Genomic DNA, 15,505 nt, shown 5'->3' with positions numbered 1-15,505 from the left:
TGTTCAATAAATAAGACAGACATACTTTTTTTTTTTTCTTCCAATGGCCAGTATCTCAGAGAAAGCTGCTTCTCTCCCTCCACAATGAAATGGGGGTAAGAAGCTCACAAGTTTAGGATATTTATGAATTCCACAATTATTCCTGGAATCCAATTTTGCTCTTTTTCCAGTCTACATATCAACTCTGGTACTCATCATAACTAGCCATGTATGCAACCTCCAGACTCAACTACTGTAATTTGTTTTAAGAAGGGCTTCTTTAGAAGACTATGTGGAAGCAACAACTAATGCAGAACACACACCGTGACTGGCTTGCTTAGCAGTGTTATCTACTAAAAATTTCATGGACTTCCAATTTCCTGGCAGGTACAATTCAAGTACTGATTAATTTTTAAATACCTTACATGGCTAAGAAAACAGCTACCTGAACTCCCCAACCCCATCCCACACACACCTTACAATGTTGCAACATCTAAGACCAAAATGATACACACTTATCCAGAGTCCCTATACGAATAAACTTGGACCTAACAGTCTGATTTTATCCCCTGCATTTAGATAGGAAAATCATTTTTACTGGTTAATTTTGTAACCAGACAGTGACAAACACTTTTAAGAGAGACAACAATTAATCTGTTTACAGTTCCAAAAACAGTTTGAGTTACTCTCATTTAACCGCTATTGGAAAACAAGACTAAATTTCTCATTGTACAATAAACTGGAACTTCTCCCATGACAAATATAGTCTTTCCCCTCATCCTCCCAATGTTTAACATATTGATGTTGCTGGGAGAACCACCCTTTGAGGACATGAGTTCACACTGTTGCCAACCCTAAAGAACTGGCCTGAACCAAAACTGGTAACTTTATTCATGTGTCCGTATTTTGCTGGCTCCATCTGACTATCTACTTGATACAAAAAACCTGTTATCTTCCGGAATGATCCTTCAGATCAGGGGTTATGTTTTTTTGCAACATCCTCTACTTCTGAAGAGAATGTCTATCAAGCCCCCTCCCCACAAGACATTCCCACATCTTCCTTGGTGGAAAAAACAGTTACTTATGTGTTTAATAATTTGAGATGTGATGCTGTCCCTTCTTAGTGCTCAGGCACTCAGAAGATGGCCAGCACATTTTCTCTCAGTATATTTGAGTGGCTTGAGTACCTTCTGCCGCCACAAATCACACCCTGCAGGTATAAAAAGGGAAGAACCACTACTAGCCCCACTCAGTTTCTTCCAGCTTAAGCCCAGTGTAGTGAGTCAGAAGGATGGGTCATGGAATGGACGCGTGCAATTTATCTCCACGAACAGTTACAGAAGAGGTTAACAGTTGGAATGACTGCACAGATGCATTCCACTATTTCTGGCTTTAGAGTCTGAAAGGCAGAATTAGAATTTCTTTAAATAAAGATTGGAGACCTTATTCAACTTTAGCATTGTCACTGGGGTTTTGAACAACAGCACAATGAGCGTCAAACAAGTGGACTGAGGAGGAAGCTGCCACTCTACAAACATCTACAACCAGAACCTGATCAGACTGATCTTGTCATATGAGCTGTGACTGACTGGTGGGATGACATCAGCCAGATCATAGTACATGCGTATACAAGAGTGTATCCTACATTCTTTGAACAGAAAGATATTGTCCTTTATAGGGTGCAACACCACTTTGAATAGTTGGGAGGACCTACGGAAGTGCTTGGGCGCACAAAAACAGATATCAAAGCTCTTCTGACGTCCAATGTATATAAATGCTCCCCCTTCCCTATTGGAATGCGTGCATTCTTCCTGAAGCCACAAGAAAATGGGCGGGTTGATATGGAAAGAAACTACTTTTGGAATGAACCTGGGGTAAGGATGCAAGCAGACCATGTTCTTAAAGAAGAATATACAGGGGACCCAGATATTAAGACATGCTTATCCCACCCTTTCAGGAGAAAAAAAAAAAACGATGGCCACCATCTTTGGCAGAGGCAGCAGACAGCAAGTAGTAAAATGTTCTAAATGGCAAACACAAAGCCTGGACAAACACCAAATGTAGGTTCTATGGGGAAATACCATCTTATACCTGAGTACACAACTTGGCAGGCCCTTCAAAAATCTTACAGACATGTCAGAGAAAGAAAAACACCATGCAGAATGTGGAAATACTTGCCTGGTGTATTCTGATCGAAGTAGCAACCAAACCTTGGTGTTTCAAGGTGCAACAATTAGCCTAAAATACGTTGAACCAAAGAACAGGACCATAATACTCTACGCTGGCAAGACCAGTGGAAAAATGTTGCTGCTTAGAGAAGTAAGTAGCTCTTGTAGAAATCTCTCTATTAATTAGAGCAGGACAGGGAAGCCACAAATCAGTCGGCATTCACACACCAGCAAAACAAAAACAAACCACACAGCTACTCACCTGCACTCAGGGCTACATTATCTCCTGCTTCCCACCCCCATTTCCCCAGAAGCTATCAGATTTTGTGGGGGCCTCGTGGCTTGGGGTCAAAATTAGGGGTTCAGAGAACAGGAGCAGCTACCACCAGTTGAGGCAGAAGGATGAAGGAGTGGTGTGAGGGCTCTGACTTGGAGTGTAGGCTCTGAGGAGGTGGCTCCTGGTTGGACCAGGGGTTTGGAGTGTAAGAGTGGGTCCTGGACAGGGAGATTCAGATGCAGATGCGGGATCTAGGAGGGAGGGTGCTGGAGTAGACAGGGTGTACGAGAGAGTTATGGGGCAGAAAGGGATCAGGACTGGGGCAAGAGGGTATACGCCAGCAGGTGAGGGCAGCTTGGGGATGGAGCTTCCCCCAGCACTTGCAACAACGCAGCTCCAGTCCAACCACAGAGAGAGGTGCTGGCAGAATGCAGAGCTGTGCCTGCCTTCTGAAGCCAGGCAGGGCTAGATAATGTGCAGTGACTTCAGGGGCTGTACCCAGGGCCCCAAGTTTAGGGGGCCTCACAAAACAATCTGTACTTTTGGCAGCCCATAGATCTGTTTTGCAGGCACCTGCTCCCATCCCACACCCTCCCGGCCTTGGGCCCTAGGTTGCAGCTCTGAAGCTCTCTCTTAGTCTGGCCCTACCTGTTGTATGAATGGGCTCAGGGCACTGGCACTTGTGCTCTAGCACTGCACAGAGGTGCCAAGGCTTTGCACTTCAGGTTTACAGAACAGAGATTTGCCTCAGGCCAGATCAAATTAAGCAGGGGGCAGGATCTAGCCCAGGGGCCAACAATTTCCCGCCCCTGATTGAGAATGATTTCCTCAACCTCTTTCAAGCAAGATCACTTGAACATCTCTCTCTGGAGCATTCATGAAGTTAAGTGAAGATACTTTAAGATGTGATGGAGTAGGCACCATGACCGTGAGCAATTAGTTTTCAGTAGAGTGGAAGTGAAGTTTGACATTTCACTCATACTACCAGGAGAAAGGAGAACCAATGATCACAAGTCAAAGCTGTAGCCACAAGTAGGACCTGGCCACACTATCTTCAGTAATACCCACTGAATGAACAGAATGTCTGGGGGGTAAGGGGAGAGAGTGTAAAGTGGTCTGCCTGACCTTGGAAGCAAGAACAGTATCATCAGGGAACCTAGGCCAGGGGTCTGCGACCAAAATAGCAAAGAGCCTTTTTTTTTTTAAATTCAGTCACAAAATCAATACTTCAAGAGCCTCAATGCATGTAAATACAAGGCTGTCCTTAATAAATAACAACATCAAACCATACTTTCTGTAACCCCTATTTTAAGAACAGCACAAACTGATTTGTACCAGTTAGAAAGTTAGTTACCCCCATCTCCAGGCTTTACCTGCCACAGCCCCCACAACTGCCCCCATCCCCAAGCTTTACTCCCCATCCCACCCACAGGCTTAACCTCTATCAGCACCAAATCCCAACTCCCAGATTTAGCCTGCCTCAGCGGCCCTGCCCCAACCTGCCCACTGAATCTGATCTTACTAGCAACCAGGTTTCTGAGAAAGACACAAAAAACTAAGCCTTCTGAGGACCAGAGATCCTGTAGCTGTAGAGAACCATCCAAGGCAGACTGACCCATCACTAGCACTGCAGCCAGGCAAATGTAATGCCTACACTGGCCGAACCTGTCTACCGATGGAGGGGAAAAAAAAACAGGACAAGTGAGGACATTCTCATCACCCAGAGCTGATGGATGCCAACTAGCTCTGAGGAACTCAAGAGTGCAGTCTGGAACTACATAGGCACAGAAGGCTATATACCACAGGAGCCTCAAAAACACTTTTGTACTGTTGTGACCAGATGAGCTCTAAGAAATGACTGAATTGCCTGGAACAGAGTCCAAAAGACAAAGACCTGGTTTGTGAAGTGTCTAGCACAACCCCTATAAACTCTATTCAGGAGATCAGGCAGAGGAGAGAAATGTCTGCACTGAGTGGCAGGCTCACAGCTTGAACATTAATTGGATCTATTTGCTGTTGGGACTGACCCTTGACAAGCCTGTCATCCAGGCTTACCTCTGCATTCAATTGCAGGCAGCTATGACTGACGTGACTTCTGAAGACTCAGTGAGCTGCTAATAATCCAAACAGCAGGACAGAAACTGATAAAAATGACAGTACTAAACGAGGTGCCAAGCCTTCTCACATGATGCATAAGTAGTAAACGAGGTGCCAAGTCTGCTCAGGTGACATCTGCACTGAAAAATTCACATGTGGCAATCAGACCAAACATATGTATACATTAGGACTGCTCAAGACAGGTGCTAAACTTGTAAGAATGACTTTGGTCTCTAAGACTGGTCAGTTGCTGCATGCAGTAATCTCAGTTCTAATGGCTTAATCCTCCGCTATCCGGTAACATGTAAGTTTTATTACTGTAGAAATGCCTGCTCTAAACTGGTGAGCCTAGGCAGGAAAAGGAGGACTATCAAGACTAACCAGGCCACTGCATGACCAAAAAAAAAAAAAAAAAAACAAAAAAAAAAAAAAAACACACAACATTTTTGATTTCCCCATCCACTCATGGAGATTATGGGCAGGAATGCTCATTCCATCAGCCTGAACACTAGGAGACAGGTTGACACAAATACAAGAAGTGGCAATATCTTTTTCCTGTTTGGACGTTCATAAGGGCTGCTTTTGCTTTAGCTCCAGCAATTTCCAGGGTCAACTTGGGTTAGTCTTAAGACATTCAGCAGTCAGAGTACTAGATCTGTTATCTTTTGGAATCTAAAACCATAATTCATTTAATCTTATATGTTAAATGAGTTACTTGCAGATTAAAGTAGTCATCCCCACACAAACAAAATAAGTCCTTAGTTCACTATGGCTATGTCTACAAATACCCATCCCCTTTCGCAAGGGGCATGTAAATGACAAGGCTCAGACTGGTTAATGAGGCACTGATAAGAATATTCAGTGCCTTGTTAGTATAAATGACAGCCAGTTGAGCTTTGAAAGTGCTGCTCTCGAAATACAAACTGGCCATGTAGACAAGGGCACATCAAAATAAACCTCAGACTTCAAAATTCCCTTATTCCCAATTCATTTTGAGAATAAGGGACTTTCAAAGCACCTGCATCTACACAACCAGTTTGCATTTTGAAAGCAGCACTTTCAAAGCATAAATGACTGCCATTATGCTAATGAGGCACTGAATATTCCCATCAGTGCCTCATTAACCAGTTCCAATCTGTGTCATTTACTTGACCTCTTCTGAAAAGGAGGGACATGTGTAGACATGGCCCATAGGACTGGATATCAGGCCTCTTTTGTTGTGATGTCTCAGGTACAAGATGATCTGGAGTAAGTGGATGATCTCTGGGGACTGGTAGCAACCTGAGTATCTCAAGTTTTTTTTTTTTTCTTTTGGTTCAAGTGACTATTTATTACTAAATCCAACATGCTTAGGGTGGCATGACAGACTGGGATGCACAAGGGGATAGGCTGAGTCCATGGCAAGACTAGAACTGTGACTCAGGAGTTGACATTTATTACTGGGGAAGAAGAAATCTAATTATAAAACCACCAGTTTGGGGCATCTGCCCTGCTTTTCGATTTTGCCTGAACCTGGCACTCTTGGACATGAATCACTCCAGACAGCGCGCTAGTATATTGTTTTTATTTATTTACCAGAAATGTGAGGTATTTCCTGTGAGCGTGATTGATTGCCACATGGAACTGTGATCTTTTAAGTTGAGGGCAGCACGCAATCCCCTAGGATCCAAAGAAAGAACAACAAAAACAATCCTTTGTATTCAATCATCTGTCAGTGTACCGCTTACAATAAGATACTCATATCCATCTAGTTTGTTATCATATGCATAAATGAGTTCAACAATTCCTTCCATCGGAGCAAAATAACTTATTAGGTGGTGAGCTTTCATGGGATAGACTCACTTCTTCAGACCATAGACATTTTTAGTCTAAGTGCTACTGGACTGCTTTTTCATTTTGATAGTATATAGGACTAACATGGCTCTCTCTGTTATTGTTCCTTTGGACCACAAAGACATCTGTAACTTCAGAACCATCTTCACAAGGTATTACTGCTACCAAAAGTATATAACCTTGAATGCTGCCAGAACACAACTTCATGGGGCGGGGGGGGAGGACACTCTGAAGGGCTTCAGCCATGTGACTTCCAGTGATCCAAGTCATAAATGTTTACTGCAAATAAAACATGCTGCTTGCAAGCCAAGGGCAGGTATTTTGCATTGTACAGAAACTGATTTACAGCTCTAAAATTAGCCACCAGATGTTAGCGATTTAGTCTGTTTGTAAGGGTAAAAAGTACGAGTCATGACAAAGTCTGACATTCTAATTTCTTCGCGTTTATTTTCCTTAATTCACTATCTCAAAGGAGTAAGAGCACCTTAGTGCAGAAAAGAACACCAGCGAGATGTATTCATCACAATTCAATCTGAAAACTAGTTGACTCCATTAAAAATTTTAGTCCTTCCTCTTGGACTGATATTCCTTCATATACATTAGAACCTTTTCAGCAGTAAGAACAGAGATAACTGACCATGGTTCATGCTTCATTAGATTTATCAAGCATAAAATGAAAAAAGAGCGATCTGAGTACATAGTAGTTTCCTTCCTATGTGGTTTAATTATTCTGGGTCTTTAAAAGGAAAAATTTGTGAAGTATCCAGATTCCTTTAGAATTAAACTGTGTTTTCTGTAATGGTTGCCTATCAACATAGCCACATCTACAATACTCAAGTACTTCCGAAAGTTTTTGGAAGAAGGAACTCAACATTCTGCAGAGCGCCTACACACAAAACAACTTCTCTCAAAAGAAATTTCAAAAGAACACGGCCCATCTTTCGAAACTATTATTCCAAATCCACTTCAGGAAAAGCGCCCCCTTTTGAAAGATTCTTTCGAAAGAAAGTGTGTGTAGATGCTCCACGGACCCCTCTTTCGAAAGGCATCGACCAACTGGAGCGCAGACATGTCCCTGCCAGCAAAAGCAGGGCTCTACACTCTCTGCATCTGGCCATGTTTAAAAGATGCAGGAACTCAGAAACCCCATGGCAAGAAGCTGAGAACATACTAGCAGCACCACAACCTCAAGCCCACAACAGCATAAACTCCAGCCTGTTGATGAGCCACCAGACGACTGTGGAGAGTTGAGGAGGTCCTCCTCCACACCAGCAGCTGGTGCTGGAATGCTGCAGCTTTCAGCTTGCTGTCCATCAGCCTGAGCACCCAGGGGCACCCCAGCCACATATTAGACCAAGTATGGTCCAAACTCAAAGAACTGTGGCAGACCAAATGCCGTGCTCGGGATGTTACCAGCTGCTCAGAGACAGCACCCACTAGCTTCCCCCACTTCAAGGAGCTGGAATGCCTCCTCAGGGTGAAGGAGGCATCCCTGCTGATCATGGTGCTTCACATCACCAGCCCGGAGAAGCAGAACCAGCTGGGACCCTCAGGTGTCACTACCTCCCGGCAGCTAGACCCCAAGAGATGACGAGGGCTCCAGTGATGACAGCCTCATCATCGCAATCCCCTTCAGGTCATCCAGCTAGGTCCCTTCCACCCAGGCCTCCGCACCGAGTTCCTGGAGGGACCACTAGGTAAGCACTGGGCTTTCTAGATGCCCCAGGGGCATGGGGAGGGGGGGAAGCCTGCCTCTGATACAGCTGGTGGGGTGGGCCACTCACATGGCCACCAGCCCCAGTCCAGATGTGCCCCAAAATAGCCACACTCTCTGGGCCTCAGAGGCAGCTGCACACAGCACCCACCCCCATGGACAGCACCACAGGCCATATACCGGGGAGCGAATGGGGGGGAACTGACCAAACTCAGCACATGTCCCACCCATGCAGGGACCCCCTCAGCTCCTGGGACCCCACAGGGCTGCCAGGCCACTGGACAGAGGGGAGGGGCCACAGGACCAGGTTGCAAGACTGATGTCCCTCTTCTATCTCCACAGCTTCAATGTCTGGGGGCCGGGTCACCTCCACCTCCTGTGCCCAAGCTGGACTGCAGCAAAGGAGCCTGCTTATGCCACCACAAGTAGGAGGCCGCTGCTGTGCGCATGACAGCCCTGCGGAAGGGGCTGGCAAAGGAGCAGGCGGCCTGGGAGTGGGCGGTGGGGCAGGGTGCCCCGGACATGCTCAACCAGGCCATGACCACCTGCCAGTCCCAGCCTTCCGCTCCCTTGCCAGCCCCTGACCTCACTGCCATGATCCCAGCCAACCTCCCACCCAGTTGCCCTGATAGAATTGACCCACCCTTGCACAAACAGTTCATGCTTACTCTCCACAATACTGTGAAGAGTACAGCATGCCCCCATCATGGTGGGCACAATGTGGAGGTCCACCTCCAGGCATGAGAGGAGACTCCGAAAGTGCCTTTCAGGCACCCAAATGCCTGCTAAATGGTATTCTGGGCCTGGTTCAGGCAGGCATTAAAAAGATACTAGCTTGGATCCATGTGGCCTGCACAGGACCACAAGAGCTACAGGTGCAGAGGGTAGGCTGTGTCATCCACTATGCAGGGGGGTACGGTCACATCCCTGACTGGGAGCTCCATGGGGGGGAGTGCAGGTCCCCTCCTGCATCCTACACCCAAGCCATGAGATCCTAAACAACTGGCATCATGGGCCTGGCCTAGCCAGCTCACGCAAATGTCCAGGAATTGCACGTTGGCATGTATGAGGGTCTGGAACACCAAGAAGTGGTACCCCTTGTGGTTGATAAGAGCGTGTGCACTGTGGTCCAGGGCTTGGCTGGCAATGTGGGTCCCATCCACCGCACAAAAGCAGTTGGGGAACCCCAGCTTAGAGAATCCCACGAGGGTGACGTCAAGGTCCCCAACACAGACGACACGACGCAGAAGGATGCTGTTTATCGCCCTGATGACCTGAGTGGGATGGAGGGCAAACAGGCTGGTGAGTGTGTGACAGGCTGCTCCTGGCCCACCCTCCCCCGTCCGCTCCCCCCCTTTCCCTGTCCTCCCCGGGGTCCCCTTCTGTGCTCCTGTCCCCTCCCCATGGTGGGTGTGTGACCAGAGCATGGCTTACCTCCATGAGGACACCCCCGACTGTCGCCTTGCCCACTCCAAACTGATGGCCAACTGACCGTTGGCTGTCTGAGGTGGCTGGCTTCCAAACTGCAGTGGAGACCCTCTTCTCCAAGAGGGAATGTGGGGAAGTGGCATAGCTCCAGAAACAGCCTCTTGGTCATGTGGAAGTTCTGGAGCCAGCAGTCGTCATCCTAGTCCTCCAGCACAAGCCACTCCCACCACTCAGAGCTGGTGGGATAGCCCTTCAGATGCTATCTGGCTCAGGGGAGGGGGGGCAGACATTGCCCCACACGGGTGGCCTGCAGCAGCTAGGCGGCTGGCCCCCTGGAGGTGCTAGAGTATAGCTACAAGCAATGGGACCAAACAGGCTGACTACAGCCTTTAGGAGTTCCCCATCGGGGAGCTGCTAGAGATCCATGGGGGTCTCTGCAACAACTTCATTCTGTGCACCACGTCTGCAGTGCTGGATGTGGCAAAGCAGCCCTCAGTGTGTACACAGTGAGGGTACTTGGGAGGGGCCCTTTCAGAGAGCAGGTGGCTGCAGCCCTCAGAAAGGCTTGTCAGCCATGCGACCCCCTGTGAGGCACTTCCTGGCCGGTTCTTTCGGAATAGCACCCAGAGCAGTGTGAACACTCTCTTTCAAAAGAGTGCTGAGACACCTTGATTGGCTTTTCGGGTGTGGACATGCTCTTTCAAAAGGCCATCTTCCAGAAGATCTCCTTTTGAAATTACACTGTAGTGGAGATGCAGCCTGTGAATTTTCAGATTAATATTTGCAGTTGTTCAATCAACATGATTCCTATTTAAATATATTACAAGAAATTTATTTACAATAAATCCTGTTTTAAGCATCTCATAAAATATGCTAGAACTAACTCATGTTTAAGTGTACTGAATTCAATTGGTCACTCACATTACCTTTAAAAAATAATACCTAGAAAAAAGTATTTGTTTTTATTTGAACTGGTGACCAATGTCATACTCAACTCAACAGAAAGGTGCACCTATGATTTTTAAACTTTGATATTTCATACCAACTAAGACACCACTTCAGATGAACACAGATTTTTCACAAGTAGCATTCCTCTTCAGTATTAACATCATCATAGTACAACTCAGAGGCACCAAAGCAGCCCAGGACTCCACAACCCTAAAGTCCTAATTACTTAACTGAACAGCACCCAGTCTGAAGAGTTCATAAATCTAAGGAGATAAGGACAAAGGGTAGGCATTTGTCACTAACGTTCTATGTGATGGCAGGCAACATTCTACTCAATAGCTATAGGCTGCTGACTCAAATACCGGCATTCAGAATTAACTTAGTGGTTGTTTTTTTTAGGATAAAGTTTGAGTTATATGGATTGAGGTCCTTCCCCCCTGCTCTAATATTCAGGGATGCTTGCAAACAGCCATTCTAAACATTTAAAAGTCTGACCCACCGCACCCAGCCCTAGCTTATGCTCAATAACTGGTTCCTTTTGTTTCTGCTCCCATGCTATTCAGTCCCAGCCATGTAGACTTCCTCCACTACAAGTCTGTTCTCTTCCTTTAGTTTGGTCACAGTCAGTGAGGGGGAAGAAGCAGTGCTGCCTCACTGTGTCCCACACCAGCTATCAGTTCACCTTTTTTCTCCCCTCCCCATCTCCACTATCTTACACACCTTTGCCTCTTACCTTCAACTCTACTTCCTGCCTTTTAGTCAAAAATGTGCTTTAAAACAAGAAACCAAAGGAAATAAATTAAATTAGAGTGACAAAAAGTGACCAAACCCACTTTGTGTCAATTTCATATCAGTATGTATATAATCCATGTCAAATGCTCCTACCCTATATTTTATAGCTATTCTGTTTTCTCTATGGTCTTTTGAAACGAATTGCACTGTGTAGGTTTTAAAACTTTTGATTAATGCTGGCTTTACTGAAGTTGATTTCCAACTTGCCATAGGATAAATAACTCAGATACTACTGAATATCTCCGTGCCTGGAACACTGTTATCTCCTTCTCTCTTTATTAATTTAAAAGACAATTATATTCATGAGCCATCAAGAAAGAAAACTCAGGTTTCTCTATATTAATTAGATAGGAGTGTCTACACAAATCTCTTACCTGCATGACTGTTGAAATGTGCAAAGTTAGCAAAGTTTGCTGTTGCTGTTGGCTGAGGAGCAGGAGCAGCAAAGATATCTGAGCCAAGGTCACTGAGGAGATCAAATTGTTTCTTTTCCTGCTGCTGTTGTCCTTGAGATCTAACAATAACAGGGGACTACAAACAACATTTAATTAGCTAAAACAAAAAAAAAAAACCCAGTATTTAACCAAGCCAGGGTATTTACAGAAAGCTGAAGGACACAAACTGCAAAAGACACTCTGGTAGTGGTGTTGAACTGCTTTATTGCCACAGAGCACTGTCAGCAAGCCATGTCAAGCTTCCTAACTGTGGAATTAGGAACACCAAATAAACCAAATAATCGCCTCTTAACATTGGATAATTTAATCTAGAGCTTCTAGTTTTGTATGTGCTACACAAGAGAAACTTTCCTCTTCGCCCCCTCCCTAAGGTGTGCAACACCACACTTCCCCTCCCCCTCATGCTCTGATTCTCTATGGTCATGGTGTCCAATACGCCAGTCACTAGCCCTTGTGACTATTGGCCAGTTAAGTGTGGCCGCCTGGCTTAAACAAATATTTTCAGGATAATGTGCTTCATCCAGAACTGGTTGGACACCATGGCTCTATGGGCTGAGAGGCTTCAACAGTGCTCCCTGTAAACTAAGTGCTTGGGCAGCTGCCCAGGATTGATTCAGGTGCTGCGCAGCTGATCATCAGAGTACCCACAGCCACAGCATGTTTCTATTGGTGGTGCACAACTGCACATGCCTTAGTGCACATAACAAAATTTATTCCACCCATGAATGTCAAAAATTGGAGGGAACCCTGGTCTTCAGGTAGCCCTGCTTGAGTGCACCTTAGTAGTAATGCAGAAGGCTTCCAGAGACAAAGGTGCAGGTAAAACAGAAAATTAGATGGGGTCTAAACCAGAAGTTCCCCAACTGCAGTGTTAAGTGGTCTGAAGATGGTTCCCTCTAAGGCCAGGGTATTCAAACTTTGGGTCACAGTTTTCAAGGGTAAGCTGGAAAACACTATGTTTACCTGAGCCTTTGCAGGTACGGTCCACCAAAGGGAGATGTAGAAAGCATTACAAGTAATTGGGTGGGAACAGCAAACGATAGCCACTGGCAGCTGTGAGTTACAGTACTTGTGGATGCTCTAGTAAACAAAGCATCTTGCAGTCCATTAGAGACTTACCCTTACTTGCTGTTATCCAAAGTATGAAAACTCCCGCTGTGAGTGCCTGGGTTGCCGCACACAAGAGAACGAAGGCCCACCCACCTAATTAGTGGAGCCATGCAGGTGTGGCTCCACTATTTAGGTACCTGGATCTTGGAGAAGACACACATGCAAATTAAGGTGTTGACCTTGGGGTGAATGGAATGCAGGTGGGAGGTAGCAGTGGAGACAGTACTGGGAATTTGGGACTTCCAGGGCTTCAGTAGCCATACCAAGAAGCTCCAGGGCTGCAGCTGCTGGGAAGAGGACCTCACCACACTTCCCAGCCTTGAGTAGCTGCTGCAGTAGGGGAGACAAAAATCCTCCTTCCAGACCCTACGTGGTAGCTGCTAGAGTGGGGAGACAGCTCCCCAAATTAAATGAGAATGGTTTGTCCAGACAAGGTGTTTTTTTTTAAATAGTAGTTTTATCCAGAGCAAACAACATTTGAAAAAATCATTAAGTGGTCCACCAACACCCTCCACAATTTAAGTGGCCCATGAAAAAAAAAGTTTGAGAAACCCATCTAAACAAATGGCTCTAGATTAAGGAAACTGTGCAGTATGTTATTTTTGAAGTTCTACAGTGCTCTGAAGTTCTGCTGGCTTAGGCTGCTTTCCACTGAATCCCCTTTTATTACACAGGAGTGGGGGGACTTAAACTTCTTGTAAAATTCCTGAACAGAACATTAAGCCTGCATAATTAAAAACTTAAGAGTTAGGAAATTCTATACAAACATTTAACCTTAGCTTTATCTTTCTGTGTTTTCATTGTAGACTAATTACATCATACATTCTGAATACAAGTTTTTCCCTCCAACCTTCTGCATACGTATCACATAGTGTCATGCAGTTCTAGATAAGTTAGACCAGTGTTTTCCAAATGGAGTTCTGCAAAGTGAAAATAAGGGTTCCGTGAAAAATGTTATTACAATAACTGACTTCTCTGTTGTGCCCTGCCCGGCTGCCACTGAAAAAGTAGAACTAAATTTAATTGGTTTAACAGCCAGCAGAGGGATCCAGCCATTAAACCAACTGAATTTAGTTCCACTACTTGAGTGATGGCAGGGCACAGAGCTGCAAGGGTCCCCCAGAGAGCCCCTCACTCGCCTCACTACCTGAGTGGCCACACTCCTCCGGTGGGCGAGCATGGCTCACATCCACCAGCAAGAACAACTCCACACCAGCCTTCCTCCCGTTAAGTGCATGTGGTCACCCGGCACAGGCTCCCCAGCCAGCGCCACAGAAGGGTTAGTGCTGAAGGCAGGTTACGTCTGGGAATGGCAGTAAAGCTTGGAGACTGAGGGGGGGTGGGTAAAGGGCTGCCAAACAGAATTGGGAAACAAAGACAAAGAACTCATGAAAGTCATATGACAAAAATACAAGACATGCTTTTACGATCACCTGTACAATATTCATGACCATATAGAGAGAATCATCAACTAAATTAACTTCACTGTCCCCGAGTTGCTTTTAAGGAAGGGACATTACTGGACTGAACAACATACTTGTGCAGACCTCAGGGTAGACAATTAACTTTAAACTGCATTTTATATAAATTGTCTCAGTGGCCCGAATTGGGGGTGGGGGGAGGGAGAGAGGGAGCTGAAGCACATCTTTAGCTGTTGATGAGCCAGGGTTTTATTTCTAAAAGCAGTAATGCTGATTGGCTGAGAAAGAAGTCCTGCCCATGCCTCCCTTTAATTTTAAAAAAGGGCTGCTGGAAGAGAGGACTTAAAATGAGGCAATATGTTTGGATTTTTCAAATTCCATTCCAAGTATGTTTTGGATACTGAAAGTGTTTATCTAAAAGCCTGTTACAAACACAAAAAGTCTTCGTTTTATTAACCAGCACCAAAATACCTATTAGTCATTACTACACAAAGCAGAGGGTCCGTCTATTTCTATTTGAAGCACTCCAAGTCAAGTCACTGCTGAATTCAGTTTCTAGGTCTGTCAGTCCAATATACACATTCCATAAAAGCAACAAAGCATGAAAGCTATTAAGGACAGTTTTATTATAATAGCAGTAAATGCTACAATTTTGAAAAATCTTGTTCAATGCACAAAATGCCCATTTTCCTTTTAAATACGGTGGCAATCCCATACAACAGAATTCTTATCCATGGCTCACTCACTTGGCTAGGTGTGCCTTTATTTAAGTGCAGTGCTGGTGCAGATTCTCCCAAGAGAGATTTTAGCGGTTTCACCTCAGGTGTGCTGCTTGTACTACTAGCAGAGGACCCCGATATAGATGCATGGACTGATGCCACCACCTTAGCTTGCTCTGGAGGAACATACCTAAGTTGAATAAACAAAATATTTAACGTAAGTTTTGTCCCAACAAGGAACATGAGTTATTGTTCTGAGGTTTGAGATTTTCTGCTGTAAGCTCTGGACTCATGTCAAATAGCATACTGATCCGGTGGACCAGTCATCATTTTAGTGTCTCAAAGCTCAAACAACTGAGTTACAAAAGCTTGACACTTCAATTTACCAGTGTTTTACAGCAGTGGTTTTCAACCTGTGGTCTGCACAGACTGCCTAGGGCAAAGGTTTCCCCAACCTTTTCACTAGTGCAGACCCACAACCACCTCTCCAAAACCCATTCACAGATCCCCAAAGCCAATTCTATTTTATACGGTCATTTACTTTTTTCCCCCCCTCTCCATGGG

At 45.4% G+C, this 15,505-nt stretch overlaps 1 protein-coding gene across 17 annotated transcripts in view; it reads right to left on the bottom strand.

The window, feature by feature from the left end:
- AGFG1 (ArfGAP with FG repeats 1) overlaps positions 1-15,505 on the bottom strand; it is a 76,383-nt gene that overhangs the window by 14,811 nt on the left and 46,067 nt on the right. For all 17 annotated transcript variants that reach the window (XM_075003658.1, XM_075003668.1, XM_075003660.1 and 14 more), the window contains exons 4-5: positions 14,969-15,131; positions 11,611-11,767 (exon numbers count right to left, since the gene is read on the bottom strand). In XM_075003658.1, coding sequence (XP_074859759.1) covers positions 11,611-11,767; positions 14,969-15,131 — 320 coding nt within the window. The remainder of the gene's footprint in view (positions 1-11,610; positions 11,768-14,968; positions 15,132-15,505) is intronic.

The sequence above is a fragment of the Carettochelys insculpta genome, chromosome 10 (assembly GCF_033958435.1).
Source record: "Carettochelys insculpta isolate YL-2023 chromosome 10, ASM3395843v1, whole genome shotgun sequence".
NCBI lineage: Eukaryota > Metazoa > Chordata > Testudines > Carettochelyidae > Carettochelys > Carettochelys insculpta.
The sequence above is the reverse complement of the archived record's forward strand: the minus strand, read 5'-3'. Positions and strand labels throughout refer to the sequence as shown.